Below are 14,485 nucleotides of genomic sequence, written 5' to 3'. Positions count from 1 at the left end.
AACATGAAACTGTGATAGTAAGGAGAAATCATAATGAAATGAAGAATTCAATAGATCAAACGACAAACACATTAGAAAGCCTTAAAAACAGAATGAGTGAAGCAGAAGAGGGAATATCGGACTTAGAAGACAGAGCACAGGAAAACATACAGTCAAACCAAAGAAAAGAAAAGGAAATTAGAAATCTAAAACATATTGTTGAGAATCTACAGGATACTATTAAAAAAAACAACATTCGGGTTCTAGGAGTTCCTGAAGGCATGGAGAGGGAGAAAGGATTAGAATGCCTTTTCAGTGAGATACTAGCAGAAACTTTCCGGGTCTGGAGAAGGACAGAGACATCCTAGTACAGGAAGCTCATAGAACCCCTGGTAAACATGACCAAAAGAGATCCTCACCATGACATGTTGTAATTAAACTCTCCACAGTGAAACAGAAAGAAAAGATCCTAAAATGTGCAAGAGAGAAATGTCAGATTACTCTCAGAGGATCTCCAATTAAACTCACAGCAGACTTCTCATCAGAAACCCTACAATCTAGAAGAGAACGGTGACACATAGCCCAAGTACTAAGAGAGAAGAACTGCCAGCCCAGAATATTATGTTCTGCAAAGCTCTCATATGTGAATGAAGGTGAAATAAAGACCTTTCATAACAAACAGAAATTGGAAGAATCAACAGCCTTTGTATACACAGGCAATGCCATGGCTGAGGAAGAACTTCTAAGATCAATCCCATTCACAATAGCTACAAAAACAATCAAATACCTTGGAATAAACTTAACCAAAGACGTTAAAGATCTCTATGATGAAAATTACAAAGCCTTAAAGAAAGAAATAGAAGAGGATACCAAAAAATGGAGAAATCTTCCATGTTCATGGATTGGAAGAATCAATATCATCAAAATGTCCATTCTCCCAAAAGCAATATACAGATTCAATGAAATACCAATCAAAATACCAAAGACATTCTTCTCAGATCTGGAAAAAATGATGCTGAAATTCATATGGAGACACAGGAGACCTCCAATAGTTAAAACAATCTTGTACAACAAAAACAAAGCCGGAGGCATCACAATACCAGATTTCAGGACATACTACAGGGCAGTTGTTATCAAAACAGAATGGTACTGGTACAGAAACAGATGGATAGACCAATGGAACAGAATTGAAACACCAGAAATCAACCCAAACATCTACAGCCAACTTATATTTGATCAAGGATCTAAAACTAATTCCTGGAGCAAGGACAGTCTATTCAATAAATGGTGCTGGGAAAACTGGATTTCCACGTGCAGAAGCATGAAGCAAGACCCCTACCTTACACCTTACACAAAAATCCACTCAACGTGGATTAAAGACCTAAATCTACGTCCTGACACCATTAAGTTATTAGAGAACATTGGAGAAACCCTTCAAGATATTGGCACAGGCAAAGAATTTCTGGAAAAGACCCGGGAGGCACAGACAGTCAAAGCCAAAATCAACTATTGGGATTGCATCAAATTGAGAAGTTTCTTTACTGCAAAAGAAACAGTCAGGAGAGTGAAGAGACAACCGACAGAATGGGAAAAAATATTTGCAAACTATGCAACAGATAAAGGGTTAATAACCAGAATCTACAAAGAGATCAAGAAACTCCACAAAAATAAAACCAACAACCCACTTAAGAGATGGGCCAAGGACTTCAATAGACATTTTTCAAAAGAGGAAATCCAAATGGCCAACAGGCACATGAAAAAATGTTCAAGGTCACTAGCAATCAGGGAAATGCAAATCAAAACCACAATGAGGTTTCACCTCACCCCGGTTAGAATGGCTCACATACAGAAATCTACCAACAACAGATGCTGGCGAGGATGTGGGGAAAAAGGGACACTAACCCACTGTTGGTGGGAATGCAAACTGGTCAAGCCACTATGGAAATCAGTCTGGAGATTCCTCAGAAACCTGAATATAACCCTACCGTTCGACCCAGCCATCCCACTCCTTGGAATTTACCCAAAGGAGTTTAAATTGATAAAGAAAAAAGCGGTCTGCACCCTAATGTTTATTGCAGCACAATTCACAATAGCCAAGACCTGGAACCAACCTAAATGCCCATCAATGGTAGACTGCATAAAGAAATTATGGGATATATATTCTTTAGAATACTATACCGCAGTAAGAAACAACGAAATCCAGTCATTTGCAACAAAATGGAGGAATCTGGAACACATCATGCTGAGTGAAGTAAGCCAGTCCCAAAGGGACAAATACCATATGTTCTCCCTGATCGGTGACAACTGACTGAACACCAAAAAGGAAACCTCCTGAAGTGAAATGGACACTATGAGAAATGGTGACTTGATCAGCATAGCCCTGACTGCTAATGGACAACTTAATACATTATCCCTCATAGTATTTTTGTTTTTGTCTGTTCTACTTAATATGACTGGTTTAATTCTGTAATTATCACACAGTTATTCTTAAGTGTTGAAAATTAACTGAAATGTGATCCCTGTTAAACATAAAAGTGGGAATAAGAGAGGGAAGAGATGTATAATTTGGGGCATGCTCGGGCTGACTTGCCCCAATTGGTAGAGTTGGAAACATACTAGGGGATTCCAATTCAATCCCATCAAGGTGGCATGTGCCAATGCCATCTCACTATTCCAAGTGATCAATTTCAGTTCACAATTGATCATAATGAAAGGACTAAGAGTCAAAGGGAGCACATAAACAAGTCTAGTATCTGCTAACACTAACCGATAGAATAAATAAAGGGGAGAGTGATCCAACATGGGAAGTGAGATACTCAGCAGACTCATAGAATGGCAGATGTCCTAAATAGCACTCTGGCCTCAGAATCAGCCCTAAAGGCACTCGGATCTGGCTGAAAAGCCCATGAGAGTATTTCAGGCATGGAAAGCCAAGACACTCTGGCAAAAAGATCTCTGTGAGTGAGATCCCAGTGGAAAGAACAGGTCTTCAAAGAGGGAGGTGCCTTTCTCTGAAGGGAGGAGAGAACCTCCACTTTGACTAGGACCTTGTCTAAACAAGATAAGAGTCGGAGAACTCAAGGGGCTTCCATAGCCTTGGAAACTCATGACTGGTGCATAGGGAGATTACTGATGCCATAAACAGGAGTGTCAATTTGTAAAGTCAACAACAGGAGTCACTGTGCACTTACTCCTCATGTAGGATCTCTGTCCTTAATGTGCTGTACACTGAGGCTTAATGCTATAACGAGTACTCAAACAGTATATTTCACTTTGTGTTTCTATGGGGGTGCAAACTGTTGAAATCTTTACTTAATGTACACTAAACTGATCTTCTGTTAAAAAAAAAAAAAAAGAAAGAAAAGAAACTATCAATTCCCAACTTGACTCTCACTGGGATTAAACATGACAATAGGTCTGATCTGATTTCATCATCATTTAAAAAAACATCATCTATTATTTTTCACTTTATGTTTCTGTGTGGGAACAAACTGTTGAAATCCTTACTTAAGGTATACTAAGCTGATCTTCTGTATACTAAGATAATCGAAAATGAATCTTGATGTGAATGGAAGGGGAGAGGGAGTGGGAAAGGGGAGGGTGGTGGGTGGGAGGGACGGTATGGGGGGGAAAGCCATTGTAACCCATGAGACGTACTTTGGAAATTTATATTCATTAAATAAAAGATAAAAAAAAAATAAAGATCTCTATGATGAAAATTACAAAGCCTTAAAGAAAGAAATAGAAGAGGATACCAAAAAATGGAGAAATCTTCCATGTTCATGGATTGGAAGAATCAATATCATCAAAATGTCCATTCTCCCAAAAGCAATATACAGATTCAATGAAATACCAATCAAAATACCAAAGACATTCTTCTCAGATCTGGAAAAAATGATGCTGAAATTCATATGGAGACACAGGAGACCTCCAATAGTTAAAACAATCTTGTACAACAAAAACAAAGCCGGAGGCATCACAATACCAGATTTCAGGACATACTACAGGGCAGTTGTTATCAAAACAGAATGGTACTGGTACAGAAACAGATGGATAGACCAATGGAACAGAATTGAAACACCAGATCAATCCAAACATCTACAGCCAACTCATATTTGATCAAGGATCCAAAACCAATCCCTGTTGTAAGGACAGTCTATACAATAAATGGTGCTGGGAAAATTGGATTTCCACATGCAGAATCAGGAAGCAAGACCCCTACCTTACACCTTACACAAAAATTCACTCAACATGGATTAAAGACTTAAATCTACGACCTGATACCATCAAATTATTAGAGAACATTGGAGAAACCCTTCAAGATATTGACACAGGCAAAGACTTCTTGGTAAATACCCTGGAGGTGCAGGCAGTCAAAACCAAAATTAACATTTGGGATTGCATCAAATTGAGAAGTTTCTGTACTGCAAAAGAAACAGTCAGGAGAGTGAAGAGGCAACCGACAGAATGGGAAAAAATATTTGCAAACTATGCAACAGATAAAGGGTTGATAACCAAAATCTACAAAGAGATCAAGAAACTCCACAACATCAAAACAAACAACCCACTTAAGAGATGGGCCAAGGACCTCAATAGACATTTTTCAAAAGAGGAAATCCAAATGGCCAACCGGCACATGAAAAAATGTTCACGATCACTAGCAATCAGGGAAATGCAAATCAAAAACCACAATGAGGTTTCACCTCACCCCGGTTAGAATGGCTCACATTCAGAAATCTACCAACAATAGATGTTGGAGAGGATGTGGGGGAAAAGGGACACTAACCCACTGTTGGTGGGAATGCAAACTGGTTAAGCCATATGGAAGTCCGTCTGGAGATTCCTCAGAAACCTGAATATAATTCTGTCATTCAACCCAGCCATCCCACTCCTTGGAATTTACCCAAAGGAAATGAAATTGGCAAACAAACAAGCTGTCTGCACATTAATGTTTATTGCAGCTCAATTCACAATAGCTAAAAGCTGGAATCAACCCAAATGCCCATCAACTGGATAAAGAAATTATGAGACATGTACTCTATAGAATACTATACAGCAGTCAAAAACAATGAAATCCAGTCATTTGCAACAAGATGGAGGAATCTGGAAAACATTATGCTGAGTGAATTAAGCCAGTCCCAAAGGGACAAATATCATATGTTCTCCCTGATCGGCGACAACTAACTGAGCACCAAAGGGGAAACCTGTTGAAGTGAAATGGACACTATGAGAAACAGTGACTTGATCAGCTCTTGTGCTGACAGTTGATGTACAAAGTAATACTTTATCCATTTTAGTATTTTTTCTTTGTTTTGTTTTAGTACTATAGGTTGAACTCTGTAATTAACATACATTTATTCTTAGGTGTTTAAATTTTAATTGAAAACTGATCCCTGTTAAATATAACAGTGGGAATAAGAGAGGGAGGAGATGTACAATTTGGGACATGCTCAAGCTGACTTACCCCAAATGGTCTAGTTAGAATCATGCCAAGGGATTCCAATACAATCCCATCAAGGTGGCATGTACCAATGCCATCTCACTAGTCCAAGTGATCAATTTCTGTTCACAATTGATCACACTGATAGGTCCAAGAGTCAAAGGGATCACACAAACAAGACTAGTGTCTGTTAATACTAACTGATAGAATAAAAAAGGGAGAGAATGATCCAACATGGGAAGCGAGATACACAGCAGACCCATAGAATGGCAGATGTCCTAAATAGCACTCTCACCTCAGAATCAGCCCTTAAGGCATTTGGATATGGCTGAAGAGCCCATGAGAGTATTTTAGGCATGGAAAGCCAAGACACTCTGGCAAAAAAAAGGCCTAAGTGAAAGATCTCTGTGAGTGAGATCCCAGTGGAAAGAACAGGGCCAGCAAAGAAGGAGGTACCTTTCTCTTAAGGGAGGAGAGAACTTCGACTTTGACTACGACCCTGTCAGAATAAGATCGAAGTCAGCGAACTCAAAAGGCTTCCATAGCCTTGGCAACTCATGACCAGAGCCTAGGGAGATTACTGACACCATAAACAGATGTGTCAAATTGTTAAGTCAAGAACAGGAGTCACTGTGTACTTACTTCTCATGTGGGATCTGTCCTTAATGTGTTGTCCAATGTGAAGTAATGCTATAACTAGTACCAAAACAGTATTTTACACTTTGTTTCTGTGTGAGTGCAAACTGATTAAATCTTTACTTAATATATACTAAATCGATCTTCTGTTTATAAAAATAATTAAAAATGAATCTTGATGTGAATAGAATGGGAGAGGGAGCGGGAGATGGGAGGGGTGCAAGTGGGAGGGAAATTATGGGGGGGAAGCCATTGTAATCCATAAACTGTACTTGAAATTTATATTTACTAAATAAAAAAGTGATTAACTTGACAAAACAGGTTCCTAAGTAAGTGAAAGAATTGTGTTCCAGATCAGTGTGTATAATACTGTCACAGATCTATAAAACAATTACCAGTAACCATATATGATTACATTGGCTAACAGAAAAGCATAGAAGAACCCACACAGATGGTAACATTGGTTAACTTTAGAGTGAGCACTGAGGCAGGTGAAGGGTGCATAAATATTCTTGAGATTTAATATATTATTTAGGCAATGCTTACCACATGCCAGGAATTATTCTAGTTATTTTGTAAGCATTCACTCTTAATCCCATAACTGCCACTTGACATTGGTTCCATTGTTATCCCTGCCCTACAAATGAGAAAAATAAGGCCTGGAGAATTCTGCAATCATTTGGGCAAGCTGAGTAAGTGGTAGTTCTGAAATTTAACACCATAGACTGGGCTCACAGGTGCTATTATGCTCTTCTGTCTGTATAAAATGAGACACCAACAAAATAAAAGTTACTTGGGGTAGTGAGACTCCAGTTAATTTTTATTCTTTCACATATTCCAATATTCTCATGATGAGCATGGATAATTCATACAATTGAAAAAATAGGGCCGGTGCCATGGCTCACTAGGCTAATCCTCCGCCTGCAGCGCTGGCACCCCGGGTTCTAGTTCCAGTCAGGGTCCGGGATTCTGTCCCGGTTGCTCCTCTTCCAGTACAGCTCACTGCTATGGCCCGGGAAGACAGTGGAGGATGGCCCAAGTCCTTGGGCCCTGCACCCACATGGGAGACCAGGAGGAAGCACCATAGCAGCCACTTGGGGATGAACCAACAGAAAAAGGAAGACCTTTCTCTCTCTCTCTCTCTCTCTCTAACTCTGCCTGTCAAAAAAAAAGAAAAATGAAAGTATTACTTTGGCCCACCTAATCAGACCAGGGACTAATTTATTCATTTAGCAAGCATTTGTTGAATTCTTACTATGTTCCAGTCAGTGTGCTAAGAAGTTGTCCATATTTTTCCAAATGTTTGTACCACATGATAAATATTCCTGGAGTCTGTGTAAATGGTCCCCACTTGACCCTCAATTGATTTAGAGCCTGATTAAAGGTACACAATTCACAGGTTTGAGCAAATCACTTTCACATATTAAGTGGCTATCATCATCCATAATTGCATAACCAATACATCTTTTTTCCTCTATTACTCAGGTTTAACCATTCACAGATAGCCTCATTCCCTCATATAAGGGAGCCTCTCTCATATCTAGTCGAATTTTGGTTTCATACTCTTTAGTGTCTGAAGAGTTATGTCAGATACTTTTTGACCAGCTTCCCCCTTCCATAAAATTTCAGCCAGGTTTGTACAGTATTAGTTGTTAAATATAAAATACCCCTTTCCAAAAGGATAGCCTCATATATTAGGATTCTGGAATTGGTCAGTCACCTTTTAGCTTTTTTGGTTTAGATATTTTTAACCTTAAGTGGGGTGTTCACTGTAAGTGCTCTACCAAAAGTTAATTTTCAGCTTTCCTCCACCAATAAGGTTATGGCAGAAGCTACTTGTACACATTCAGGCCATCTCTTAGAAATTTGATTGAGAAGTTTAGATACAGTGGCTATTAGCTGGCTTTTTCCTCCCCAGCTCTGGATGAGGATTCCAAGATCCACACCCTGATATACCATGACTAAAAGATTAAAAAGTCTTTCAAGTGAGAGATGTGCTAATCACAGGGGATTTTATGAGGCCCTGTTTTCAATGTGTCTGTTTCCTGGATCTCCTCACTGGACTACAGTAAAGACTCTGGGCTTTTTTCCCTAAAAGTATGAGATAAAGAATTTTTCGGGGGAATAGGACTGAATCTAAAGTCAACAATTCCCTCTGAAGCATAATAATTTTCTCAGATCACATTTGGCTTTAGGTAAACTCAGACATACAATATATGACTGGGGTTGATTTGGTGCTTGTTCTCATCAATTAGATGCCCTGATATTTTACATTTCTTTTGACAGATTGAAGCTTATGGTTAGAAATTTACAGCCCTCTTCTTGCAAAAGTCTACAGCCATTGTGGCCATTTAGGGAGTGAACCAGTGGATGGAAGACCTCTCTCTCTTTCTGCCTCTAACTCTAGCTTTCAAAATAAATAAATCTTTAAAAAATAAGGAAAAAAGAAGAAAAATGTTTTAGATGGAATGTAAAAATACTACAACAATGCCAAAATGCTTTATCATAAAAGTTTGTTTTGATACCTGTATCACTACGGGACACATTAATGGCTAGTATCCCTAATACATCCAAATGAATGTTTTGCTTGCTTTTCATAGGAACAAGCCATCTGTTTCTGTGAACAATAGACACACTAAGGGCTGGGCTTCATGGCAGCAGGTGCCCCTTCCTGACACTTGCTTTGTTTCTCATTTTCCATCTTCTCTGTATTAACTTTTCTATGTCCCCACATTTTCACTGGAACTTGCATCTTCAACCTGCGAGGCGACAGCAGTGCTGCAGGGTCAGCACCTTGCCTGTTGATGGCACATTTGTCTTCAATTCCTCTCAGGTAGAGCTGTCTTAGGAAATGTTTCTGACACACCTGGGAGCTTTGCAGATGCTAGGCACACTTGAGGGAAATCCCAGGGCCTCAGGCACCAGTGCTAACACACAGAGAGGTCAAATTGACACCTGACACTTGCTTTAAATGATGTTGGAGGGCAGGGACTCTACCTGGCCTTTCAGATTCCAAAGGCTGACTTGAACTTGTCTTCTTGCACTTTGCTGTGTCTCAGCTTTGTCAGCGTAGAATCATTGTGTGAGTATTCACCATCAGGCACATGGCAGTGTTTTCCAGTAGGGGCTCTGAGTGCTGGTATTTAAACTCTGGCACAGGTTTTGGTGACGTGGCACAGATCTGTCAGGTATCTATGTAGTGGAGGAGCGATGGCATTGAAGCTGCATCTCTACAGCCTTGGGAGACACTGCCGGGTTCCTGGAATGCTTGCAGCATTTCACACCCACAGCACAAGCTCCCTTGCATGCCGGTGTCCCTGCCAACATGGTGCTGTCATTTCCATTGTGATTGCCTGACTGCTCTGTGCTTTCAGACTCCATCTGAGTGTCCCTGATTACTCAAGAACTTGAACATCTTTGCAGGTGTTGGTCACTGAATAACCTCTTTTATAGAGAGACATTCAGGGTGTGCATGTTGGGGTGCTGTGGGGTAGGCCGTTGCTTGGGACACCTGAATGCCATATTGGTGTGCTACGCTTCTTCCCATCTGGCTCCCTGTTAGTGCAACCTGAGAGGTAACGGATGCTCACTCAATTGCTTGGGTCCCTGCCACCCACACAGGAGATCTGGATAAAGTTCTGGGCTCCTGACTCCTGCCTGGCCCAGCCCTAGTTGTTGCAAACATATGGGGAAATCAGCAGATAGATCTCTCACTCACTTTGCCTTTCAAAAAGATCATTATTTTTAATTTATTTTAAAACATTGTTGCTGGGGCCAGCACTTTGGCCTAGAGGGTAAAACTGCCACACCCACAGTGCTGGCATCCCATATGGGTGCTGGTTTCAATTCCCGGCTGCTCCACTTCTGATCCAGGTCTCCGTTTTGGTATGAGAAAGCAGTGGAACATGGCTGAAGTCTTGGGCCCCTGCACCCGCGTGGGAGACCCAAAGGAAGCTCCTGGTTTTGGTTCAGTGCAACTCCAGCCATTGCAGCCAATTGGGGAGTGAACCAGCAGATGTAAGACCTCTCTCTCTGTAATTATACTTTCAAATTAATAAGTAAATCTTTAAAAAATAAAAATAAAAACACTGCTGCTTTTTTGTAAAGGTTTATTTAATTTACTTGAAAGTTACCGAGAGAGGGAAAGAGATCTTCCATCCACTAGTTCACTCCCCAAATAGCTGCAACAGCCAGGGTTGGGCCCGGCAAAGCCAGGAGTGTGGAATTCCAGCCAGGTTTCCCACGTGGATGTTGGTGTTGCCAGCTGTGTCTTAACTTGTTATGCCACAACGACCCCCGGCCCTAAATAATCTGTCTGCAGGCACTTCTTCAGCTGCCTCACAAATACCTTGTGTATTTTACCCACCTCAGCTGAGGCCAGAAATGCCAGTGGCCAAGGGGAGGCAGATACTTCTGCTCCAGCACCCTCGGGCCTGGTGGCTGGGGGCCACAGCTTCTCTCAGAGAAGCCCCTGGCCATGCCCTGGCCCCGCAGGCTCTCCAGACACAGGCCGCAGTCTTCCTGCCACCAGGTACCTGGCTCTGAATCACAGCTGGGGTCCCTGACAGACCTGGAGGGTGGGACTGCCTCCTCTGGGCTCCAATCTGTCACAAAACGTGACTTGCAGACAAGACACTGACCAGAGAGCAGAGGGCTCCTCTCCCAGCCAAGTGTCTGCAGCCCCAGGGGAAATGACCTTCCTGAGGCCAAGGATGTGCTGGGCACCCATGGACCAGGCCAGGATGTCACAGAGTGGATGCCCCAGAGGGCCCCACTTCTGCGTGGGGGCATCCCTATCCCAGATGACTAGAAACCAAGGGCCTCGCCAGTTCTCTGGGTCTGACTGCAGGGTTGGACCATGCTTCCTTTTCTAAGCCAGTGGGTCCATCTACCCCGCAGTCACTTCAGGTACAAAACCTTGTAACTGATTGGGTGTGAGGCAGATGCCTTTTGGTGTGAAGTGACAGGGGTCACATGGAGCACTGGGCACCTCCACCCAGCCTGCTGCCCAGCGGTGGGCCTGACACAGGAACACCCACCTGACCTCAGCACCCCGGCTCAGCTGCATAGTCCCCAGGCCTTCTCACTGGAGCAGAGCTGACATAGCTGCCTCCTAGGAGCAGCAGCACCAGCTCCTGGTGCTCAGCCTCACTGCCCGTGGCTGGCTATGCCTGGCCCACAGCCCCCTGCAGGGGATGCCAGCCAAGGAGGCAGGCCCTGTGGTCTGAATCCTGCTCCAACAGGCTCAGGAGGGAGGGCAGCAGTGCAGGTATGGGCAGATGTGTGTCCTGCACCTGTGCCCAGTGACTGCAGGTGTAGACAAGTTCGAATGGGAACAGTGACTTATGTCTTTCTGAGAAGGGAAATCAGCAGACAGACTCAGAGCACCACAACCAGGAACAGCCATACCTGCCAGGAAGGCCCTGGAAGCTGGGGCAAAATCTCCCCTACAGCCCTCCAGGAGGGTCCAGCCTGGCCAACAGGTTGCCCCCAGACTTGCAGCCTTGGGAATTGTAACAGACATTCCTGCTGTTCCAAGCACCCAAGGTGCAGAGCCCACCAGGGAACCCTGCTGATGCCCAGGCAGAGTAGGATTTCAGACAAGCCTCAGCTGGGGGCCAGGTGCCCCAGGCCAATGCCCTCACTGAGGATTCAGTTCCTGGACAGGACAGAGGGCAAGGAGGGCTCTAAGTTCCTGTCAAAGACCACAGCTCAGCTTCCCACTCAAATATTTACCAAGGGCATCTGGGCAGAGAAAGGGGCATTCTGGGGCAGAAGCACAACAGCTAAAAAGGAGAGATTTGCCTTCCTGGGGAGCCCCACTCCCCCCCACACATCCAAAGGGACCACAGTGGTTTCCCAGCCCTGAGCACCCTTAGCTCCCACCATAGGACTGCCAACCCACCCCCGCCATCAGGCCTGCAGCTACCTTGGATACAGGTTGTGCTGTGCACTGGTCCACTCCCCAACCAACCGGAGGGGCATGGACAGCAGCCAGCCTGGACCCTGGGGTCCGTGCTCAGGGCAAGATGGGAGGGTGAGTGCTGAGGACTGGTTGGTGACCAAGTGGTCCCAGGATGGAGACTGGCCCTCTGCCAGCTGGGGCAACTGTGTGCAGGGGCTTCTGAGATGGATTAGGCTCTCATGGGGCTACCGTGGCAGCAGGTGGGGCTGGACACGGCCCCGGCGCGAGGGGCAGGAGGTGCATGGGGCTGGGAGGCAGTCCTCAGTAGGAGTTCAGGGCCTGCTTGGAGCACCTCTTCATGTGCACACACTCGTGGCAGAAGATGTCCAAGTTCTGCCCAAAGCTCTTGATGCAGTAGCAGTGCTGGAATGCCCGTATCGTGTCCTTTTGGTGTGTGTGGCTGCAGTGCTGGGCCAGGGGCTCCTGGCACTGGAAGCCCAATCCCTCTACACTCTGCATCTCCGGCTCCAGTCTGTTGGGCTGCCGGTGGATCCGCTGGTGGGAGAGCAGGTGGTAGTTGTGGCGGAAGCTCCTCCCACAGGAGCCACACCTGTAGGGCTTCTGGGTCTCGAGGGTCTCATGGGCCCCATGCTCTCCAGGACCTGTGGTCTGCCTCCAGCTACAGGAAACCAAGCTGGTCAGGGGTGCCACCAGCCCCTGAGAACCCCACCCAGAAGGCCTGGCTCAAATCCAAGAGACACCTGTTCTTGCAGTACTCCTGGGTGATCTCAGTCCTGGCTGGCCCTGCAGGGACCACAGGTAGAGCCGTGTGGCAGCCGTCATGGCTCAGTGGCTGTGTCTTTCTCTCTTGCCTCCCTTTAAGGGCCAGGATGGAATGCGCAGGGTGGGATGCACCACAGCATGGCTGCTGGCCTCACAGCCTTTGCAGGCAGGCCGGGGTACCCAAGCCCATGTGCTGTGGGGCACCTTTGTCTCCATGACAGGGGGTGCTGATGCTGAGTATCCCACACATGCTGTCCCCAAGGTGCTGACTTCCCAGCCCAGCACTGCAGGCCCTGGGCACAGAGGAACTGCCTGAGCCCTAGCATGCACCAGGCTCAGGGTGGGTACCTGAGGGACACCTGACCCCAGCATGGCTCAGTTAAAATGAGGGACAGGGACAGGACAGGGTGTCAGTATCCAGACAACGATGGGGACAGGGCAGGACATCAGTACCCAGACAATGCATGGGGCTGCACAGAAAGCCTGGGAACAGCCTGGCTCTGCCCTCTCTGTTCACCCAATTTTGGTGCCTTCACTGACCAGTCAAGGAGGCCTGCAGTGCTTCCTTCCCCTGGAGCTCCAGTAGCTCCAGCAGCAGCTCACTCTCCTCTTCCTGGAAGGGGCCCAGCAGGGCAGCTGGGTCATCTGCCCCAGGGGAAGGCAAGGCACCCCATTGAGTGGCTCCCAAGGTGGCCCGCACAGCCAGGCTCAGAGTCCAAGAAGCTGAGTGGAGGTGGGGAGGTGTGTGGTGAGCAGGAACCCCTGAGGGGCAGGGCCAGGGCCTTCAGGGTCAGCAGGTGTGAAGCCAGAAGCAGATAGTGATGCTGGGCCTCTGGTGACAGACAGCCCGGGAAGCCTGAGCCACCGGTGTCAAAATGGCAGGCAGGGACCAGGGCGACATTTGCTTTGGACAACCAGGCACAGACCTGAATACACCTCCAGTCTCCTGCTATTACAGAGGGCAGGGACCCCAGCCCCCATTCTGGGTGCACAGTCTCACTTGGGAGGGGAGACCCTGGCAGGGACCCCAGGCCACCATCTGGGAGCTGGGTCTTACTTGGGGTCACAGAGACTCCACAGTCCTCCCCAATGATGAACTCTCCATAGAAGCCAGTCTGGCCAGGGTTCAGGAGGGGCCAGTCCTCTTCAGAGAAGCACAGGATCATGTCCTTGAAGGGAGAAGCCTGGCTCTGAAACCACAGGGCAGACTTGGGTCAAGGGCAGACAGCACACCATGGACAGACATGTAACCAGGGCCAAGGTGAGCCAGGCATCATCTGGTGAGGGCCTGCTTCTCAGCTCAGGGACCTCCTGGGGTGGAAGGTTCTGGTCCCACCTCCTGGGACCTCACATGGGGGTCAGGGTTTCATTCATGAAACCTGGGCACAGACATCCCCACCATGGCGTTCCACCCCCAGCACCCCAGGCCCATGTCCTCCTTGCAGGCAAGCACGGTCCTTGCATCCGGACAGCCCCCATCTGGTGCAGGTGTCACCTGTGTCAGGTGTGGCTCCAGGTGTGACTGTGGAGATGACTGCTCCTTCCGGGAGCAGGTTCAGGCACATTCCAAAAGGGAGAGATGGGGGACAGGAGGGACAGGTCCCAGACAAGTCTCAACCTGCATGTGGGTCAGCAGCCCTCTCTGGGCCTCCAAGGCTCTGTGGCTTTGGGCGGCCCTGCCCCCATGCCACTCAGTTGTCCCAGCTGGGACATCCCTGAGTGTCCCAGGCTGGGTCCAGGAC

The 14,485-nt window shown here is 46.1% G+C and overlaps 1 protein-coding gene across 1 annotated transcript; it reads right to left on the bottom strand.

Annotated features, from left to right (window-relative positions):
- Positions 1-9,645: 9,645 nt before the first annotated feature.
- LOC138848316 (zinc finger protein 496-like) lies at positions 9,646-13,957 on the bottom strand (the record flags this gene model as incomplete). The annotated part of the gene is made up of 2 exons (XM_089317036.1): positions 9,646-12,703; positions 13,393-13,957. Coding segments are annotated over 2 exons (987 nt in total), but the record flags the coding sequence as incomplete, so codon positions are not given.
- Between the last annotated feature and the right edge of the window lie 528 nt (positions 13,958-14,485).

This window comes from Oryctolagus cuniculus, chromosome 17, assembly GCF_051225735.1.
Source record: "Oryctolagus cuniculus isolate XC-2025 breed Fujian yellow rabbit chromosome 17, ASM5122573v1, whole genome shotgun sequence".
NCBI classification, from domain to species: Eukaryota; Metazoa; Chordata; class Mammalia; order Lagomorpha; family Leporidae; genus Oryctolagus; species Oryctolagus cuniculus.
This window is presented reverse-complemented; position numbering and strand designations above follow the sequence as displayed.